At 59.6% G+C, this 21,249-nt stretch overlaps 1 protein-coding gene across 2 annotated transcripts in view; it reads right to left on the reverse strand.

The window, feature by feature from the left end:
- Positions 1 to 1,296: 1,296 nt before the first annotated feature.
- Positions 1,297 to 21,249, reverse strand: part of LGR6 (leucine rich repeat containing G protein-coupled receptor 6) — a 91,975-nt gene continuing 72,022 nt past the window's right edge. For both annotated transcript variants that reach the window (XM_033099468.1, XM_033099467.1), the window contains 12 exons: positions 19,053 to 19,121; positions 17,358 to 17,429; positions 17,186 to 17,257; positions 16,197 to 16,265; positions 15,187 to 15,258; positions 14,128 to 14,193; positions 13,134 to 13,205; positions 12,680 to 12,751; positions 11,195 to 11,320; positions 10,272 to 10,417; positions 7,465 to 7,545; positions 1,297 to 5,413 (listed from right to left, as the gene is read on the reverse strand). In XM_033099468.1, the coding sequence (XP_032955359.1) occupies positions 4,167 to 5,413; positions 7,465 to 7,545; positions 10,272 to 10,417; positions 11,195 to 11,320; positions 12,680 to 12,751; positions 13,134 to 13,205; positions 14,128 to 14,193; positions 15,187 to 15,258; positions 16,197 to 16,265; positions 17,186 to 17,257; positions 17,358 to 17,429; positions 19,053 to 19,121 (2,164 nt within the window). In that variant the 3' untranslated portion in view covers positions 1,297 to 4,166. The remainder of the gene's footprint in view (positions 5,414 to 7,464; positions 7,546 to 10,271; positions 10,418 to 11,194; positions 11,321 to 12,679; positions 12,752 to 13,133; positions 13,206 to 14,127; positions 14,194 to 15,186; positions 15,259 to 16,196; positions 16,266 to 17,185; positions 17,258 to 17,357; positions 17,430 to 19,052; positions 19,122 to 21,249) is intronic.

The following is a 21,249-nucleotide window of genomic DNA, read 5'->3' on the forward strand; positions in this document are numbered from 1 at the left end:
GTGTTTTAGAACACAGTGGTGAGAAAATCAGACCTGGGATTAACCAACAATCTTACAGATTTAAGGAGGGATTTTTACATTCCCTTTCCGTCCCTCGCTTCATTTCATGGCAAGTCCTACTCTGAAAAACTAGGTGCCAAACTTGAATCCTTGTGATTTTATCAGACACTTGGACTTGCCTCTGTTACCCTGTTAGGTGACAGAAACCAGTTGAAGTGGAAACAGGGTGCCATGCTGAGTGAGACTTTCCAGAGGGCAGCCGTTAGGACTGAAGTCCTGTCAGTGTCCAGTGGTGCTGTGACCTCACGGGGACACCGTGCACGGAGCACGCATCACAATAGTCCACTCGCCATGAGTGAGTCCCCTTGGCCCTCAGTCCGCAGCAGCCACGGAACGTGTGTCTGGGGTCAGGCCCCGAAGACAAGAACGTGAATTTGTACAGCCCATTAGTGACAGACAGAGCACACATTCCCAGCTTCTCCCGCATTCTTGGACCCAGTTCTCCAGTCAGTCACTGCTCTCTTTGAAGCCCGGGCTTGTCTCCTATGCCCACGCACAGTGAAGCCCGATTTGGGGTTCCCAGACCCCATTAGTGGCCAGCTGGGGCCAGTTGTGAATGATACCCCAAGTCAGACGGGGGTGGTCGCAAGGGGCAGGGTGAGCATCTGTGCTGGTGGCCGCAGACTCTGCCGTCCAGAGTGACACCTTTCGCCCAGGCTGCCTGCCCCTTACACTTGCCCCCTCCTGCAGTGGCCAGCAGCGCCAGCCAGCTATGTGCCTCCTTACTTTCGTCCAGCAGGTCATGAACAAAAGTCCCCGTGACTGGACCACCCTGAAACCAGTCGCTGGCCAGGAAATGCCATGTGCTGCCTGGGGTGAAGCTCAGATGTGAAGGGAGATGGGCTCAGGCACAGTGGGATGAAAACAGCGCCTCCTGCAGGACGAAGCCCTGCACAACCAGTCCATCCCCAGTCGGCCAGCCCTGCCTCCACCTCTAACACGAGTTCCAGCCGCCATCATCTGGCACTTGCATTAGTCGCAGCCATTATCTTGTCTCCTTGCCCCCAGCCTTGACCCTCTACCGCCCACGCATCTCACAGCAGCAAGAATCATCTTTTGATGATGTAAAAGCCAGATTTGACTTCCCTCCTTAAAATACTCCAAGCAGCTTCCTTTTACAATTAGAAAAACAAGTCCCGTCACCTGCCCTGGCCCTCAGGACCTGGGCCAGCCCCTGCCCCTGCCCCTGCCTGCTTATCTTGTCCCCCTCCTGCCCCTGCCACCCAACACCACACCACAGGCACATGGACCGATGCGGGCTCCAGAACACACGCAGCTGTTGCTGCCTCAGCACTTGCACATATGCCGTCCCCCTGCCTCCTATACTAACTGACAGTCTCAGCTCAAATCAGCTGGCCCGGAGGCTCCTGTCCCTTCTGAGGAGACAGGAGTCCCGGGCACCCTGGCCCCCAGCCAGGATGGACGTCACTCAGCACGGCAGCCATCTGAAAAAGCGTCTGACTGCAGGGACTCTAAGTGCAAGTTACTCGAAGCCATCCGTCCACCCGACTCAACCAGTGCGAGGACTCCTGCTGGAGAACGCCAGTGAGGGAAAGGCTGAGAAGAGCCCGGGTCCCTACTCCCCGCCTGAGGAATGGTGGCAGGGCTGACGGCATGGACTCAGGGTTGCCGACTGTGTGCCACCCCGGGCTCGTCCCATAACACGCGGGTGATGACACAGCTAACAGACGGCTGTGTGAGCACTGCTGAGATGACGCATGCGAAACCCAGCACAGGGCTGGTGTCCCTGAGTTGCAGCAGGGGACAGGGGTGGGGCCTGCCCTGCCCCGTGCCTGCTCGCCACTCGGCTCTGTTCCAGGACAGGCGAGCTGAGCCCCACCTCAGCTCCAAACCCCTAATTAGAGAGAGATGACATACGTGACTGGTCACATAAACTCTGCAGATTCCAAGCTCCCCTCTCCTGCAGCCCCTGCCCCTCCCCACTGCTCCCCCAAAGCGATCTAAATCAGAACAGATTTTGCCACCCACCTCGTGGGCAGTCTCTGAGCTAGGCTGGGCCAGCTATTTATCCCTCGGCTGCTGTGGGAATTCAACACATACAAATAAAGCTCCTTTTCCAGCCAAGTGTGTATTTTTCCATCAGCAGGCGGCCCCTTCCCAGGTTGTCTTGTTTAGGTTGGGGCAGCCTGAGGGACGCAAGCACTGGGAGCGGGGTGGGGCTGTGGCTTCAGAACCTGTCCCCCGGCTGGTGCCGGCAGGGCCACTCGGAGTCCTGCCCAGGGCTGCCTGTGAGGCCAGGGCAGGCTGGGGAATGAGCACAGACGCAGTCTACCCAGAAACAACCCACCCCACGTTCTTCTTGCTTCTTGGCAAGTCGCCCCTGGCTCCTGCCGAGGGCCCCTGAGAGCACCCAGCCCACTCTCCCACTCTCAGTTTCCATCAGGGCTGACAGGTGACCCGCCCTCCTAGACCACGACCCCTTCCTTCCATTGCCTCATCCTTCAACCAGGACGTTGCAAGTCGGTGCTTCCAAGATGGCCTGCGGAGGCATCTTTCCCCAAACCTCCCAGCAGAGGCGACTTCCTCTGGTTCTGTCCAGACCTGAGAGTTATGTTTGAGGGACCACCTGGACATGATCAGGTGGTGCTCCCTTCTGGGGAGCATTCTGCTTTCCCCCACTGACCTCAGAAGGTGACCGGGAGGGGTCCGCCCTCAGGGCCTGCCGTCCCTTCATAGCTCAGCAACGTCCCCATGAACCACAGCCTTGCTGCCAGGCTCCCCGCCCGGGGGCCTGCCTTCCTCTCAGGAGTAGCTCCCAGGACCCTTCCGTTTCCTCCTCAAGCTGAGCTGGCCCCCAGACGGCTGTCTGTGTGGAGCTGGGTGAGTAATAACAAGAGCAGCTAACATTTCCCAAGTCCTCATGCGCCAGGCACCAAGCGAGGCTCTTTACATGACAACTCTCTTCCGGGGGTTCCAGAACCTGCAGAGTTTAGGCACTGCCATCACCCCCGTTTTACTGATGATGAAGCAGAGTGGTTACGTCAAGGCCATGCACAAGCTGCTACTCTGGGCCCAAACAAGACCTGGCTGAGTCCAGCATCCCACCTCACAACAGCAGCGGCTGTTCCAACATTTAGGCTTTGGCAAGATGTGGCACGTGAGGGACAAACAGGAACACAAAACAGGGCCAGAGGGAAGCCAGACAGCCAGCCACAGGCTCGCCTGTGCACATCTGCCAGGAGCTGGGAGCCCCCCCTTACCGAGGGCAGAAGTGTCTCCGGCGGCTGGGCTTGGGGGGCAGAGGGGGCACATGTGGGACCCCTTGCTCCCTGCCCTGGCGCTGGGGGCCGAGGCTGGTCCCACCAGGACAGGCTTGTCCCCACCTTCCCAGGGAAGGGCAGCAGAGTGTGCAGTCTCTTCTGGTTGATGACTCACCCACTTTACCCAGCTCAAGCTGGGCTCAGGGCCTTCAAGGACGGGTGCCACGTTTGGGGTCACTGGGCAGTTCCAGGCAGTACAGAGACGAGGCCGGTGTGGGAGCGGGAACTCTGGGACACGTTCTGAGATATTCCACGGAAACCAACAGGCTAACAAAACCTGTCGTTAAATAATTTGGGGAAGTGGGTTAAACACAGGCCAACAATTTTACTGCTGCAGGAATACTCCGAGCCTTCCCTACACGACAATGCACTTGAGTCTGGAAGAAAGGGCCGTGGTGGGTGTCATGTCTTCCCAAACTCGTTTTAATACGCAGTCTTTTGGCACAGCACATCTCAGGGCTAATGGACACCAACACATGTTGTGCCCCCAGTCACGGGGCAGATGCCCAGATGCCCGTGGCGGCCGGTCCTCTCGTCGGTGCTGCTGCCCGTCATTCCCTGCGCCTGCATGCTCAGTCCCCACTGCCCGTCACCGTGTCAGGCAGATTTGCAGCCCTCTGGCCCACAGCTTCAGACATGACCGGGAAGAGGCCCAGAGGACACCAGGCCGGAAGCACCCTGGTGATGGCCACGGACAGCGGAGACCAGTGCAGACGGGCCTGGGCCACCCTGCTACGGACCCGCTGCTGAGTTTGGGTTAAATTCATTTGACAAGCAGCCATCATTCATGGAGGGGAGAGAGAAGCGAAGAACGGGGAGGGACGTTTATAAGTGTGAGGCGAGGGCTGAGCCCCAGGGCTGGACGCTCCTACTGGTTGACAGGCCCCCACGGGCCGTAGCAGCTCCCTCCGCCCTCGGCAGTAGTTCTCCATCCGTGAAAGGTTGTGGGTTCCCAAAGTGCGTCCCCTCTGGCTCTACAGAGTGGCTGCCCTCCAACCTGGGGGCCCCTGGCTGCTGACAGATGAGGGTCACTGCGGGAAAGCCATAGGTGTCTAGTCCAGGGGGCCGCCCAGTTTCAGAAGCTTCCAGAATGAGATCCACATCGGATAAGGCCACTAGGGCCTGTGTGGAGTCGCAGGAGCTCTTCTCCAGCTCGCTGGCAGCCGCACGGGCCAGGGGCCCCGGGGCCCCCATGCACAGCCGCCGCAGGTCCTCCCGGGAGTGGGGGCTGAAGAACAGGTAGAGCAGGGGGTTGAGGCAGGCCGGCAGGGGTAACACCACCAGGAGCACGGACTTGACGGCCTCAGGGGTGACGGGGAAGAGGCCGAGCACCGAGGCAAAGCTGAGAAAGGCCACGGGGCAGTAGAGCAGCCCGTCGGCAAGGACGAGCCCGGCCACGTGCCTCACCAGGGCACGGTCCCACCCAGACCCCAGCTCGCCCCGCGGCAGGCCGCAGAAGAGTTTGATGTAAGCGCCGGCCACGACCAGGAAGCAGGACGAGTTCATCATCACCAGCGCCACGGCAAAGCCCAGGGCTGCTGGCTGGCCCTCGGGCGGGGTGTAGGGCAGGCAGAGTGGGGAGGCCCCATATTCCCCCACCGAGGCCAGAGGCAGGGCTGCGGCCAGCCCGGCCAGCGCCAGGCAGCCCAGGGCCCCTGCTCGCACGCTGCCCAGGGAGGGGGCCTTGCCGTAGGCCTGGACGCAGGACGCCGAGACGCTGCACTGCACAGCGGCCAGAGCCAGCAGCAGCACCGAGGCCTCGGAGCCCAGCACAGCCAGGAAGCCCGTGGCCCGGCACCCCAGCCCCGTCTCCCAGCGGGCCCCGTACTCAGCAAACTGGCCGAAGGTCAAGGCGTCCACGGATGCTAGCAGGCCACAGGAGATGCCGGTCACGGTGTTGGCGCCTGCGATGGCACCCACCACAAACTTGACGGGGGGCAGGGGGCCAGGCCCGGCGGCAAACACGCTGAGAAGCACCAGCCCGTTACAGAGCGTGGACAGCAGCACAATGGCCCACACAGCCAGGCGGATGGCCCAGCTCTCAAACAGGTGCTGGCAGGGCTTGAAGGGGCCTGAGGGGAGAGGACAGACATCATGCCGGACGTGGTCCCAGGGACAAGGCCAGGGAGCCTGCGCCCTCAGAGACGGCCCGTCCGAAGGAGGTCGGGGGAGGACCACGGGATCGCACACAACTCTTCTCGCCCTGAGCTGCCAACAGAGGGAACGCTAACCCGACACCCTCAGAAAACAGAAACACATGAGCACCCCCGTTTAGGCCCGTGCAATGCCAGCCGGGTAGTGAGGGAACGTGAGGCAAAGCAGTCTTGGCAAAGGGGCAGCATTTGGAAGGAAGGAGGGACAGGCTGGTAGCAAGGTGTCAGCACCAGCTGCGGCCGGAGTCAAGACCAGGAAGTGGAGGGGCTGCCGGGGTCCACTGAGGCCCCTGTGGACGGGCACTGACCATCCACGTATAGGTATATCGGACAGGCTGGCTCTCCCTGGCTCTGCGACAGGGACACAGGCCACGTTTACCGTTCAGTGACAGTCAGTATCTGGGAGGCAAATCAGTAAATAAATCCAAATCCGATGACTTCTGGGGTTTTTCCGTCTGGCCCTGCATGAGATGCTGAGATCCTGGTGTTTCCTTCTGTCGCCAGGTTCTGTCCTCAAACCACCTTGTAACTTGGGACTATCTATTATTTATTTCTTTTAGTGTCAGACTCCTGTTCTGCAATGTATTACAGGTAGCTTGGGAATTTGAGAGGCTTTTCTGGGTAGCTATGCTTTAAATATATATTTTTTCTGATCACCAAGTAATAGGTGGTAATCATAGAAAATTTTGGAAACTGTAACATGAAAGAATTAAAACTACGTATGATCCCACTTTTCATAGACAACTCATCATTTTCGTATGTTCCCTTCCATTTAAAAAAATATGTGTGTGTATATATATATATATATATATATATACACACATATATATTTTAAACTAAACTGGGGTTTGACTTTTCATTCTCTTTTAAAGTTAAAATGTTGTCATGCACTCTTTCCCAAATCCTTATATTCCTCCAAAACCTGTTTCCAGTGGCTGTAAATAAACACTCCACCATATGCAGGTACCCTAATTTGGCCATTGTATGGGCCATTTTAAAGGCAACTTCAAGTTGGGCTTTGTCTTTTTGAACGTCCTCCTCATTTACCTAGTTTTGGCTGATTGTTGGTTTTCAGAGGTGAAATTCTGCGCGGCATGAAGCGCGTGGGTTTGTTTCCAAGTCAGAAAAAACAGCGCACGGGGCCTCCTGTGTTGGCGCACTTGCCCAGGGCGGCCGCTAGAGGGCGCGCTGCAGCCACCAAGCGCGGGGGCAGGTGTGGAGCGGTGCTGCGCAGACGGGGGGGCCCAGGGGTGAAGGCCAAGGGCCCGAGCCAGAGAGAGCCGGGAAAGTGGGAAACGGAGGTGGGGTCACACGGTGAAGCCCACTGTCCGCTGCTTCCCGCTCACTCTGCACAGCTCCCATCCTGGCCTCTTAGCCTTTCACACCGGAGAGAAGCGAGTTCGTCCCTTTTGACACCTCACGTTGGATAGCACCACGGAGGAGGAAAGAGGAGGAGGATTTCCTTCCTTCCTTACAGTCCCAAGGAGTTCCTTGGCGGTAAGGGTTAGACACTGCCTAAGGAGTACCCAGGGACACAGGGGTTTCCCGCCCTGGAGAGTTTCTGAAAGAGACACTGCAGTGTCTCTTTCCTGGGTGGAAGAGAGGGGTGGGAAGATGGCTTTCAGGGCTCCACCGCCCCCGAGTCTATGGGTCTGAGACCGCGGGGGCGCTCAGAAGCCACGCTGCACGCCAGATGAGCAATGGGCTCAGCACACTCTTCCCGCGTCTCTCTCCAGACAGTTCCTCCTGGATGTATAACCTCTAACTGGCTGACTCGTAAAGGCTGCTTTGACCCCCCCTCCTCTAAGCGGCCACATAGGAGAGAACTCCAGCTCCTTCCCCAGGGACCATGCGATGAGGCTGAGCCCCAAGGAGGTGGGTCTGGGACAAAGAAAGTGCTGGAAGCATGGCTACAAACATGCCAGGCTGAACCTGCGCCCCCACCGCCACCCCTTGAGACGCCTCCTCACCTGGAGTAGGGCTGCACTGGACACTGGGGTGTGGCTTTGTGTCCTCCATCTCCAGCTGGAGCTCGTCCAGGTCCAGGTCATCTGAAAGGGGAGAACAGAAAGTGGCTCAGGGCTCCGAGCTGGGTATCAGTCACGCCCCACTTTCTCTGAGGTCGCCCTGAGTCACCAGGCTCAGCACAGGACCCCTAGTGGCCCTGCACATGGCTCCTGCCCTTGGTGTGAATGTTGGGTGACTCCCTGTGACCCACGTGTGGGTCGTCTGCACTGTGGCTCTTTACAGCAAACGTGTCTCCCGAGACGTGTTCTTCCTGTAACACGGCTGTGTCCTGTCCACGCAGCCTGGGGCCATGAGTGCTGCCTGCGCGGAGGCGGCCTGGATGACAGGAGCTATTAATCACCAGCCAGTCCACCACGGTCACTCCCCATCCAGGTGGGGACACTATGCGTTAAGGACATCTGAAGACGGGGCAGTGAACTGGAGCGCGTTCCCAGGAGGTGACCCAGGGACAGTGAGTGAGCGAGCCAGTCCAGCAGCTGTGGTGTGTTTAGTCAGGGAGCTGAGAGTGAATGGGGATGCACTGGCTGTCCCCAAAACACAGGGCCTGTCAGGCGCACGCCCATGTGCTGTGTCGGCCCAGAGTGTGGGGCTAGGAAAAGTGATGGATCCTGGAAGGTGGCAAATTAGGATCTAACGGGAGAAGTTCCAGTTCTTACTGGCTCAAAATTCTACAAGGACAGTCGTCCGACCAAGACGTGGGACCCAATGTCTGTCGTGTGCCAGCCGGTGCCTTGTCAGGGGTGCACATGACAGCCCTGAGCTAAGGAGCTTGTGGGCACAACCAAGGGTTGTCGTGACACAGGAAGAACTATGACTCCTGTCGTCAGGGCTCAGTAACCTTCACAGCATGACACTGCCGAGGAAACAGGCTCACGGAAACGGAGCAGCTTGGCCAGGTCCCAGCGCCAGTGAGTGACAGGGCAGAATGCACACCCAGCCTCGTCTACACATCAGCCCAATGTTTAACCACAATGCTTTCCCAGGGGACCATGGATTTTGGGGTGTGGGGCGAGGATTGGGGAGCTTTCCAGATGCATGAGGTGGGCATGAGCTGTCACTGGAGACAGTGAAGCAGACAGCACCTAATGTGACAAAGGGCACATCTGCACCTAGTTCAAGATCATCTTGAACCATCCTTCGGATTCTAAGTCTGGCTGTGGTTCTGTCAGTCAGAGAAAATAGGATTAGAAAGGTAAATACAATGTTCAAGAAATTCCGCAACATGTTTGAAACAAATGGAATGTTTTCTTAGTCGCTGTTACAATGTTCCTTAAACGAGGGCCTACGAACTCCAGCTCCAGCAGGGGCGGTAGGACATCTCTGGGCCCAATTCTGTATGAATTTTGAAATGATAATCTAAACATTTGATAACTTATAAAGATGAAACTCCCACACAATGTCAGGTTTCACAGCCAGCACCTTGTGGCTCTTCCCCGTCCTCCAGGTCCTTTCTAGGTGACTGTCTGTCCCACTTTTTGTGTGCTTGGCTCATGTGGGTTGTTTCCTGCACAGACTCTCCCTCCCCACTTAAAGGGTCAACGCCTCAGCTGGAGTGTGCCCTGGAGGCAGGATGGCCATGGAGCTGCCCCTGGCCTCGAGTCGGGTGGGTGGAGGCCGCCGTGTGCCCTGGCATTTCCTCCCTTCTCTACTTTCCCTTCCTGCCGCCCCTGCTCTCCAGGATGGAGCTCAGCCATACTGTGAAATCAAAATGCGTGAATGAAATACAGGGCTGAAACCCGGCTCCGTCTGAGGCTGGGGAGTCACAGCCAAGGTGTTAGCACCCTTCACACGGGAGGAAGTCGGATCTGGCTGCAGCCGCAGCCGCAACTCCTGGCTCTCCTTCTCCAGGCTCATTAGCTCCCACAGGAAATGGGGGCCCTGCCCCAGCTCCTGTTCGGGCGGCAGACAGCCCACGCTTGCCCAGACCTAAGCCTGGTGGAAAGTTTCACCTTGAGGAAGCAAAGTTTCCATCCCTGCTTCCAGCCCCAGAGGGAGTGTATGGCAGATGTCCGGGATGTCCCGGGGACAGCCGTGTATGGCCCAGAGTCAGCCCGGCTGCAGGGCACGTCCTCCAGGCTGCCCAACACTGTGTCCTGGATGTCACCCCTTCCCGAGGCCCCGCTCTCAGGACAGTCTTCAAGCCTCCCGGCAGACATGGAATATAAGGAAACTGAGGCTCAGGACGGTCCCTCAGGACCCCAGCTGCCTTTTTGCCATTTACCCCAACTCTTTCAGAAACAGACAATGTGGTCAGATGGCCTGTGTTGTGATGGCCCCTCTTGCCCTGGTGGCCTCTGAAGCATCACCCTGAGACTGGCAGATAGTGACACTCCCTGAGCTGCTGACCCTCGGCTCTAGGACACAGCGAGGGCTTTGTCTTTGGAAGCAGGTTGGACTTAGTTGACTCTGCTCGATCCCACTTGGCCAGCTTGACTAGAAAACGCTTGAACTTGAAGCCACATGGGAGGACACGGGAGCCCCAGGGCAGCAGGGTCCTGTGAGACGTGGCCTTGGGACCGCCTTGTGAACTGTGAAGGGCTCGGCGAATCCGGGACATTATTCTGTCACTGTCACCATCTTTACTTTCTCCCAAGCACCTCGGGATGGCCTCGGAGAGACGAGGTACACGGTTCATGTGCTCCAGGTCACCAGTGGTCCTCCCTGGGGTTCCCTGTCAGGGTCCCCCCAGGCCTCCTCTCTAACTTGCCCCCCACCCCCCCACACCCTACCCAGGGCCCCCATCACTCACAGTGGTTCTCGGCTCTTCCGGCCAGAAGGCCCAGGGGCCTCTTCGGGGCCTCCCCGTCCTCTGCCTGCCACTGCCCAGAGCCCTTGAAGAAGCTGGCACAGACGCCGTAGGCACAGCACTGGTAGGCATAGGGCACCTCCAGGGTCCTGGGGCGGGGGAGTGAGACAGCTGCCTCAGGAATGTTTCGGCTGTCAACCCAGGCAGGCACCGGCACCCAGCGCCTGCCCTGCGACCCCAAAGTGCCCCGACCCTGTGCAGGTGGCCTCCCGGCTCTGTGTGCGGCTCTGAGAATATTCCAGGTTCCTTGGTCATCTTGAGAACTGCGCCGGGAGCTAAACTTCCTGCCCTCAGCCGGCTCCGAGAGGGGAGCTGCTCTCAGGTGCCCTGGCCCCTCCCAGCCAGCCCCTCAGCCTCTCTGCTTAGGAGACAGGGACCCTCCTCGCGACCTTTGCCCTCAGGAAGACCTGCCTCCTGCCCTCCAGCCTGGGACACATCACAGCTGGGTCCACTGCCCTCCAAAGGGGAGGGAGGATGCGTCCAAGCAAGCCATTAGTTTGTAGCTGCTGAGACTCGAGCCACACAGGAGGCCAGGCTGTCATTAGCACCAGGGGCTGGTCAGGCAGCCTGTCTGCCACTCCTCAGATCCCAGGGGCCCAGATGCTACCCAAGGGAGGACGGGCCATTTGGGTGCACAGGACGGGGCAAGGAGGAGCGGCCAACGGGCCTTCCCACATCCTACTTCTGTCCTCACAGGAGGTCTCAGTGTCCCCTGGGGCTGGTACTTGGGACTGAGAAGGGGACAGACAAGCCCTTCCCACTCAGTCGTGGCCAACCCCTACGCTGCCGGCCACCAGGCTTTTCCTGTGGCTGTCTCTGTTCCTTCCATGCCTCCCAGCTGCCCTGGGACAAAGCCAGGCCCTCACCTCAGTTTGGGGAAACTGTCCTTGGAGAAGGCCTGAGACAGCGCTGGGTTCCCTCTGAGCTTGAGATGCATCAGGCCCCCGAGCCCGGCCAGGGGCAGTGTGGTCAGCTGGTTGTCTGTCAGGTCCCTAGGACAGTGCACGGTCAGGGTTACTGGGGGTCCGGGCTGCGTGGACGGCGCGGCCAGAGTGCCTGGGACGGAGCAGGTGGACAGGAGTGGAGGACGAAGCTCCCGCAGCGAGAAATAAGTGCTGGAGGCGGCCGGCCGCTGGAGGCAGCACCCATGACTCACTCGCTCGGCAAACAGCAGTACCTACCGTCCACCTGGGGCCGTCCTAGGTGGTGCCACACCACGAGGTGAGCCCCGCAGCCACAGCGCCTGTGCCAGGGCCGAGTCCCAGCCCGGAGGCCCTGCCTGCCCCCTCGGGCACCTGCCTGTCGTCGCCCCATCCCCTGCCTCTCTGAGGATACGGGAGCCCAGAACTGGGGTTGGACAGAGCCGGCTGGCCGGTCGCAGGCAGGGACTCGGTCATCCATTGTTTCCGAGCCAGATGTGAGGCCATGCGTGGCCTCTCCCCTCCCCGAGACCCAGAGGAGCCAGGGCTCTAAACCAAACACTGCAACCACAGGCTGTGCCGTGGAAACAGCCTGGAAGGCAGGAAAGCTGGCACTGTCACCACCCCGTGAGTCACGGGGTCACAAATCTGCCTGAGTTTCAGTGTCCTCATCTTTCAAAGGGATAAAAATACCCACTCCACCTGTCTGGCAGGAGCAAAGCAAACAGAAGAGGGAAGACGGAAGGAGAGTTTCACAGGCTGCGGCCCAGAGCCCGGAAAGCAGCAGACTGGAGAGGAATGTGGGACCCTGAAGGAGCTTCCTGGCCTTGGGGGCCACCCTGTGAAGTGAGGGGTGGCCCTGGGGGATCTCTGAGACCAGGTAGGGGCCAGGTCATGGGGTCTCCATGTTAATCAGAAAAGGACCCATCTAGGGGACACGCCTTTAGGACGCAGGCAGCAGGCAGGCAGCTCCCCTTGGGCAGTGATTAACTTGGGCCACAGTGTGGCAGCCCGTCAGGGCCCCTTGCAGCTCTGACATCACGGCCATGCATCCAGCATGAGATGCTTCCAGCTTATGTCCCGTGTAATTTAGGGGCCTGTAGTCCCTGCTGCCTGCAAACTGGCAGCTCTCTGGAGAATGCTCGGCGGGGCCATGGCTCCCACCTCTGCCAGGGGTGCAAGAGCGTCAGCAACGCAGAACATCAGCACATGATGTCCCAGAGCTTGTGGGAGGCCGGCTCTGTGTTTATCAGGCTCCACAGTCTGTCAAACAGACTGTCACGATGATTGATGAGGCTCGAACCGTGTCCCTGGATGTGTGGTCAGATATCTATGTAGGTCCCCACTCCAGGGTGGGCCCTCCTGCCCCCCGGCCAGCCCATAGCCCCGACTGGTCTGCAGCATTCAGGACGGGGGTCAGTGGGCACTCACAGCTTAATGAGGGAGCGCAGGGTCACGAAGGCCTCTGGGTGGATGGACCGGATGGCGTTCCAGCTCAGGTCCCTACGGGCAGAGAGGATGTGACAGGAGGGGACAGTGACAATGGAGGACTCATTGTTCCCATCCTGGTTTTCCTTCACTTATCCCCCGTGTGAACTGCCCCCAGTAGCAGTACCTTCTGCCCTCTGGGGAAGGTACCTGCTGCCTGCCTCCTGACCTGGCTGTGGCCCCGGAAAAAGGGATGTGGCAGCCTGGCTTCAGAGCCTCAAGGCCCCCTGGGTACCCACCAGGGACATGGTCTGAGAAGCCCTGTGCATGGGGAGGCACCGCTCTCCTGTGTGCTGCGGGCAGGGAGGTGGAGCAGAAGGCTGTGTGCACAGCAGGGACAGGAGTGATGGGTCGGAGCCTCCCAAAGCCCCCACCCTACCCGTGCTGCGGTACTCACAGGGTCCGCAGGGAGCTCAGCTGGCTGAAGGTATCAGCTCCCACTTCCCAGATGCGGTTGTGCTGCAGGCCGCTAGGGCAAGAGAGGTGGGTGACCGATGGGCCCTGTCTCCATTCCACACCCCCCACACCCTGGGCAGAAGAAAGGAGAGCCCTGCCCTTCTCCCAGCCCGTGGAACTCATCAGAACTGAAGGGAGCACAGAGCACACGGTTGCCTCGGGTAAGTGGGTCAGGAGACAAAGCCATAAACCCATCCCTGTGGCCCAAAAGGGAGTCAGTTTCCTGCGCTCCCACTGTGCCTGGCTCCCCGCCCCACCGGTCTTGCCCTGTGGGTCCTCCCGACCCGGGTCCAGCATCAGAGCCCACCCAGCCCTTGGTCGGCCGTGACAGGTCCCAAGGGGCAGCAGAGCTCAGTGGACTGGTTGTCTGAAGGCGATGGCCCTGGGGCCTCAGAGTGTTGGAGACCCTCCTCCCTTGGGCGTCTAGACAAACGTGACAGACCCTGACACTCCCATGCCCTGGCCCCAAAAGGCATCACGCAGCCGAGAGGCAGGGGCAGACACAGTAGGGTCAGGAGGCTCGGCCAGCCTGAGAAAGCAGGGATGGTGAGGAGAGCTTAGAGACGTGTGAGCAATCCCTTTCCCTGTCAGATTAGAATCCCAGGTCTCTTCTGTGTGAGTGTTGGTGGGCTGTGGAAAATGAGAGCATGTGCTCGGAAACGCAGGCACGTCCAGTGCCCTGACACTTCCCTTGCTGGTCCAGCCCACCAGGCACCAGGCCCACTGTGGCCCTGCCCCTCGGCCGGCTCTCACCACCATCGCTTTTCTACTGCCACCTTGAGACCCCTTTGGGGCACTGGCTCCTGGGCCCATATTGGGCAGGGCTCTGCTGAGCTCCCAGCCCTCAGAGAACGGGGGTCAGCACGTGGAGCCCCTCCCCTCAGGCCTGCCCAGAGCCGGCTGCATGCCTTCACCTCTCCCGACCCCAGACTCACATCTCCTCCAGCTTCTGACACCTGTGCAGGCCAGGCAGCTCCTCGATGCGGTTATGAGACAGTTCCCTGGGGACACAGGCCAGGGCTGGGGTGAGGCGGGGCCAGGGGAGCAGGTCTGGCAGGGCCCTGCTTCCCTGGGGACGTGGCTGCTGACACCTCTCATGGGTCCACCTCCTCAGTCACACTGGTCTGCAGCCTCCCACGGGCCTGGGGGGCGGGGGCTGACCACCTGTGGGGCTGCCTCATCCATATGAAGGCCAGAGGGACCCCCAGGGTCCTGGGGGGAGGGGAACGGGAAATGAGAAGCAGAAGGCAGGGCAGGGGACACGTAGCGGCACTGAGCAAGCCGGTCATGACCACCACCTGTCGTCACCATGTGTCGAGTTAGCAGGAAGGAGGTCAGTGCTGGTGCCTTTACACAGCAGTGGACACAACCCCTTCACCTGACAGAGGAAGAAACTGAGGCACAGGGAGGGGACAGGACCTGCCCAGGACACACTGCCAGTCAGTGGAGGGAGGGCTGGGGAGGGAGCCCACGTCTCAGACACGCAGTCTCGCCCTTCCACAAGTGGGCACCAGGTCCCTGTCCTTCTGGGGGGAAGGGAGGACTGCGTCCTGGGGGGAGGCTGATTCCAGCTGGAGTCAGGGGGGGACACTTAAGAACCTCCATAGCTCCAGAGGGGCTAATTTTCCTGTGTAAACTAGAGTAATCACACCCATGATTGAGCACCTACAATGTGCTAGGTGCTCTATATGTATTTTTCAGCCCTCGCAAATTTACCCCCATTTGCGATCAGAGCTCTGAAGTGTTACAGAGTGAGTCCAAATTCACACCGCTGGAAAGTGGCAAACCCAGGCCTGGCTCCCAAGACCACTGTCCTTTTCCCCTGAACAGGAGAGGACAGCCCCCCCCCCACCCCAGGCAGGCTCTGAGCAGCAGCCCAAGCTGTCCCACTCCAGGGAGAGAGGTGACCTAGTGGGACAGAAGCAGGAGGCGCCTTTGCAGTCCATGGTGCGTGGGTACACAGCGGGCCTGGACAGGGCGCGTGAGCCACTCACAGGACTCGGAGCCGGGGCAGCTGCTGGCACATCCCTGGTGGCAGCATCCGGATGCCGGCACGAGTCAGGGTCCTGCAGGGAGCAGACACAGAGCTGGCAGGAGGTGACGGGAGGTACAGGGCAGCGAGTGGGGAGCAGACAGAGGGGGACACAGGGACACTGCGTGCCCAGCCCCACTCGCCACCCCCCACCGTGTCCCATAACGGACTCCAGCAACACTGGGCCTATAGCACAGGGGCTAGAATCTTCTCTGCTCTCCTTAGAGAGGACGGGCAGCCGCGGGTAGGGAGGAGCTAGGGAACAGCCTGTGGTGGAGCCAGGCGACCCGAGCTCACAGTGGGCTCCCTGGGGGAGGGGGAGGAGTGGGAAAGAAGGGAAGGACAGATGGGGTAGCCTGGAGAGGGGGCTTGGCTCAGGGCCAGGGTGTCCCAGGAAAGACCCAACGCCAAGGTCGTCCTTGGGGAACTGTTCCTGCCCTCATGGAAACCTTTCCAGATGCTAGCGAATCTAGGGGAGACCACAGAGGCACAGAGGAGCGATCGCATTGGGCCACGTCATGAATGAGCCACGTGACGTGGGCCGGACAGTGGGGTGCTCGCTTGCTCCGTTCATTCTCTTATACTGTCTCGCGGCCTCCTGTGCTCTGACAGCCCTGCACCCGCTGCACAGGAGGTAAGAAGAGCAGACATGAGGGCGTCTGTGCTGAAACCAAGCTCCAGAAAGGCACAAGAGACCGCTTTCCACAGCCCCTCCCCCAGCACGGGTCCTCGGCGCCCACGCCTGGGCTTGGGAACTCTGAAGTCACCCCTGAAAAATCCAAGCACAGTGAAGACGGAAGACCAGCCTCCTCACCCCAAACCACGGGTGGCAGTGCCACATCTAGCAGTGGCCATGGCCCCTGGGGCAGAGCCAGGGGACCTCTGGGCCACATAAGGGGCAAGCAAAGCATCAGGAAGCCTCGGGAGGCAGACAGAGACCCCTGGTGAGAAGTGGGGGACAGAACCACTCACAGGGTCTCCAGGCTGGTTGTGCCCTTGAGGTCGGGAAACTCCTGGATGTCTGTGGCTCCATTCAGGGATCTGGAAACAGAGCCAACAGCTTGAAGGGTGGGGTCAGAGCATGTCCACATGCAGCTCCCAGCCCTCTAGGGAAGTGCCCCCACGTCCCCTCAGTCACCCCAGCTCTCAGACCTGGTGCAGGCTTCGCTGGGCAGCCACCAGCCCAGATGGAACTGGCAGCCTCAGCATTCAGGCCTCAGTTTGCAAAAAACACAGGCAAGGAACCGGGGGCAGGTGAGGGGGCGCCTCTGTGTCAGAGGTGACAGCTCAGGTGCTCCTGAGAAGGCCCTGGGCTGCTGGGTTTGCTCTCAGCCTGGGATGGGGTCTCCCCTAAATTGTCATCCGCTGGCGTTTCACCAGAGCTCTGGACTACTCCTTCTTGGTTGCTTCAGACTGGTGGCTTTCCCGTCCCCACCACCCCGTCCTGTGAGGACATGCAGACATCAGCAGCACAGAAAATGTGCTGTTGGACCCCAAGCAGGCAGCGTGGGGCCTGGGCTCCACCCGAGCAGGGCCCGAGGGACTCAGATGCGTCTAGAAAATGTACAGACAGCCTGCTTGCAGCACAGGGGAAAAAGGGTTGCAACGACAAACACGGAGCTGAAGCGTGAGCTTTAAAGATGCTGGTGACGTCACGATGGCGCCCTGTGCCGAGGGCAGCATGGAAGCTTTTGGGAAGAAGTGGGATTTCGGCCAGGAATTAAACGAATGGGAGGCAGGAAACAAAGCAGTAAACATGGGGCAGCAAAGGGCTGGGGGGCTCCCACGCCCAGGCCGCTGGAGAACCGCCACTCTGGCCCAGTCTGTTTCCCACAGACGCTCAGGGACCAGGGCCCCCGGCACCCATCAGGGGTCAGGGAAGAGGCCACGTGGGGAGGGAGACCCTGAAGCCACCGGGTTCGGGCACATGCCTTCGGGGCAGAGCCTTGGTGCCAACTCACAGTGTGTGGAGCTTAGGCAGACACTGGAACGCCGACCTTCCTACTGACTGGATGGGGTTATCGTAAAAGTGTCTGGAAGAGAGACCCGGCACCGAGGTCAGCCACTCGGCCCTTTCCGGGGCACCCCTCCGCCGGCCCCTCCCCAAACACGGCCCAGAGGAACGGGGCTCACACTGTCTGCAGCAGAGGGTTCCCCATGAAGGCCTTTTCTGGGATGGCCTTGATGTTGTTGTTATGGAAGCCCCTGGAACACAAGCCGGGAGTCAGTGAGCAGCCAGGAGAAGCATGCAGAAGGGGACAGGGGACCAATGGAGCTGTCCGGCGCCGACTGGGAAGGACGTGAGACCGGGGAAACGCTGCCCACAGACTCCAGCTTCAGCCCTGCCTCTGACTTTTCTTGTCCAACAAAGCACCCGCCGGTCCCCTGGCCCATGTGACAGGCGGGGCCCTCAGGAAGCCCCACAGCAAGTCAGCTCCCAGGAGGGGCACCCTCTCCTTAGTCACTCGTGGGGGAGGGAGGGAGCCCTGGAGAATCCCCAAGGGGGAAACTGAGAGGGTGTGGGGGGAGAAGGAGGTGGTGGTGGGAAAAACAGAGCTCCCAGGGGCCCCTGAGACTAAGGGACAGAGAAGTGAGGGAGCCACAGAATTGGGGTGCTGAGGGGGTTGGCACTGGGGAAACGAGGAACGTGGCGCCCAGCCGCTATCTGCAGCTCTGGAAGCACAAGACTTGGTTAGCTGGGGAGGACTTTTACCAGGAAGTGCTGGGCTGAGAAGCAGCCGTCCTCCGTCCACGGCCACTGCTGGCTCTCTGGGTCTTCCTCGCCTCCTCCCCTCAGCCCTTCCTCCACCTCAGGCTCTCACCGTCGCCCACACTCACCTCCACCCCTCCAGCCAGGCCCCCCCAGGCCGCTATTCACTCAGCCGTCCCTTTCTTAAGTCTCTCATTCATGTTCCTGAACCCGGCCTCTGGGACTCTGCTGAGTGACACTCTGCAGATTTAGGTGCTGTCCCCAAGCAGCTTTGTCTCCATAGATGTAGAGACACAGAGACAGACAGACGCGCACCCCTCAGGCCCGTCCCTCAGCTCGTCCTAATCTGCTATATCTGTCCGGCCTCCACACCTTCCAACTTCCGGACGAGGGGCAGCGTCGCTCTCAGTGAAGACGCTGTGTGAGAGCCGGGGCTCCGCTCACAAACCTCGCAGCCCAGCGAGGCCGCCTCCCCCCGGCCCCCGCCCCGTGGTCACGTCTGCCTGTCTGCTCTTTACCTGCACTGTTCTTCTGTCTGAGATGCCTTCCTCCTCCCTTCACTGCCACCGAAATCCCGTCCTCCCAAATGCCAATGTCAGCATGCATTAGTCACAGTGACTCTGTGTCACGATCGTTTTAGCCATTACTGTACAATTTAGGACCAGAGTTACATGCCGCCCCTAAGGGCCTGGGCCTGGTCCCTGCTTAACTGTGTTACTGTGTCCTCAGTGGGCTTGAAGGACCCTCAGGGTGGCCCGTGCCTGTCCTACTGCCGTGTGTGCTCAGCACAGTGGGAGCTCAGTGAAGCTGGAGCCAGCTTCTCGTCCCCTGGCGGCACCAGTGCTGGGGGTGACCCCGTAGGCCAGCCCCTAGTCCCTCATTTGCCCCAACCAAGACAGGGGCGATGCTAGGCCTGGACTAACAGGACGTGGCGTTTGCCATGTGTCTTCCAGGCCGGAAGGGCTCAGGGCTGTTTCCGCTGCTGACACCCTTGAAAAAGCTTGAAGCCACACTAACAGGACTGTGACCACTCAGACCTGACCTGGCCTCGGAGGGCACGGGTTACTGCTTCCCCAGGAGTCTGGGAGGCCTGGGGCGGGGGCAGCGGACACACTTACAGCTCCTGCAGCCGTCCCAGGGTCCGGATGGCAGCCGGGAACTCCCGCAGCTCGTTGTGGTTGAGGTCTCTGCAAGGTAGGCAGACAGGTCACCACAGGTGGCCAGCAGGCAGCTCAGGGCCTGAGGAACGCGACTGTGGCCGGTCGTTGGCCGGACAGGTGGCTTTCCAACATTGGACCCAGCTGTCGACTCCGGGAGTGCATTCTGGGCGTGTCAGATATTCCCGGGCCACCAACTCCCGGCCGTCCTGACAAGTGGAGCTGCTCTGAGTGGACCCTTCGGGGACATGGACACAGGGACTGGCTGAGGAAATATCTTAAGCCTTTGGGGACATCAGGGGTGGGGGAGGGCGGAGGGGAAAAGGGGGCATCTTTAACACCTTGTCACCAGCTGTCAGGATTCTGGAAGTTTCCTCAGGTGACTACCTGAGCTATCTGCGGCCTCTGCTGTCACCTTCTATGAAAATGAACAGTGCCTCTTACCTTGGGTGGTGGCATGACAGCTCATCTTTATTTTCTCTTAGCCTTTTCAGCATTTTCCAATTTTTCTTTTTATAACAAACATGTATCACGTGTATAATCAGAAAACATGGTGATTTTACAAGTGGTAGCAACGCAGGTGGGCGGGGTGTGGGAGGCAGGACACTACCAGGCGGCAGGTGGGAAGTTAAATCTGCACAACCGTTCGGGCGTCATTTGTCACTACCTTTTCTAAGTGAAAGATTCATCCCCAGTTGCCCGAGGTCCAGGGACTTGTCCTACAGACAAGTCTGCACCTGGGCGGGAAGACATCTGCGTACAGACACCCGTCCCAGCAGGACGACCGTGTGTGGCTGCAGCTTTGGTCCCTGGGGCTCCTCCCTCTCCAGGGACCTCCTTCGCGACCTCTGTGGTAACCACAGAATAAAGAGGAGGTGGGGACACGAACGAGACCAAGAGCAAATTTGATTTTCTTTAGAAAAGATTTAGAACTGCTTGTGACAGAAAAGAGTCTCAGTGGAGGGGAGCCCACCCAAAGAGGGGGTGCAGATGTCCTGAGGAAGGCAATAGACTCATTGGGAAGAGAGAAAAGGCCCCAGGGGACTCGCAGGTGCCTTGTGTCATGTGATAGCTCCCTCAGGATAGCTGTCAGCATCACACTTTTAAAGTTGGCCTTTGTTTCACTTCGCAGCCAACAAGTTAGGCCCACACGGAAATGGGGGGTCTTGGTGCCCCTCAGTTCCTGTGGCTGGAGTGCACGTCCCAGCTCTGGCACTCGGGGGGCTCAGCTACCATGCCCCTCTTGAGCCCCCCAGAATGACCGCAGCCCACCTTCTCGGCCTTTTAAAGCCACCCCTGCCCTGACAACTTCCATGAGAGGGTGGTCCAGTGCCAGGGCAGGTAACATGGAGATAATGACAGGGTCCTCTACGTGACAGGGTCACCACACTTTATAGTCCACAGGTAGAGGCAGGAAGCCAAACGCCGGAAGAGCAGTGACAAGGTCTGGCAGCCAGTGAGCCAGATACCCCCCCACCAGTCACCCACTGTGCTCAGATTCACGGGGGTCCCGGCGATTAGTGTAAGCCCCCCGCCCCACCCTGCCCCATCCTGCAGTGAATCAGACACTTTCCCTCCAAGTGACAAACCTCAGCACCCCAATGGGCTGTGCACGGGCCGAGGCCAGGACGTGTCCCTGAGACCCAGGCACTGTAGTCAGAAGCGGGTGAGTCAGGGGCAACAGTAGGCGCCCAGAAAACAGGCTGGGGGAGCAGGGTGACTGCACGGACAGCCCCTGGTCCCAGGTCGCACGGAGGACTCACCCTCTGCTCTCAGTGGCCAGATCGCGTCCCGTTTGAACTTGGCTCAGCCCATCTGGGGTTTCTCTACTGCGGCCCAAGCAGAACTGGATTTCCCATAAGGAACCACAAGCATCTTCCTCCAAATGTCTTACCATTGTGTGACTACCGTGTTTCCCCGAAATAAGACCCAGCACCCTGGCAGGAAGCCCCTGATAAAGGCAGCGTGTGGAGAGAAGGACTGGCCGCCAGCCCAAGGCCCGGACGTGTGCGAGAGACACCCTCCAGGACCCAGGAGCCCCAGCGTGTCCCCAGGCAACTACGGCCTCTGAGTGGCCTGGGGACACTCAGGTGAGCCCAGCCAATGCACAGGTGTCTGAGGAAACATAAATGGTCATTTTCAACCACTGACTTTTGGG

Source organism: Rhinolophus ferrumequinum, chromosome 27, assembly GCF_004115265.2.
Source record: "Rhinolophus ferrumequinum isolate MPI-CBG mRhiFer1 chromosome 27, mRhiFer1_v1.p, whole genome shotgun sequence".
In the NCBI taxonomy this organism is placed as follows: Eukaryota; Metazoa; Chordata; class Mammalia; order Chiroptera; family Rhinolophidae; genus Rhinolophus; species Rhinolophus ferrumequinum.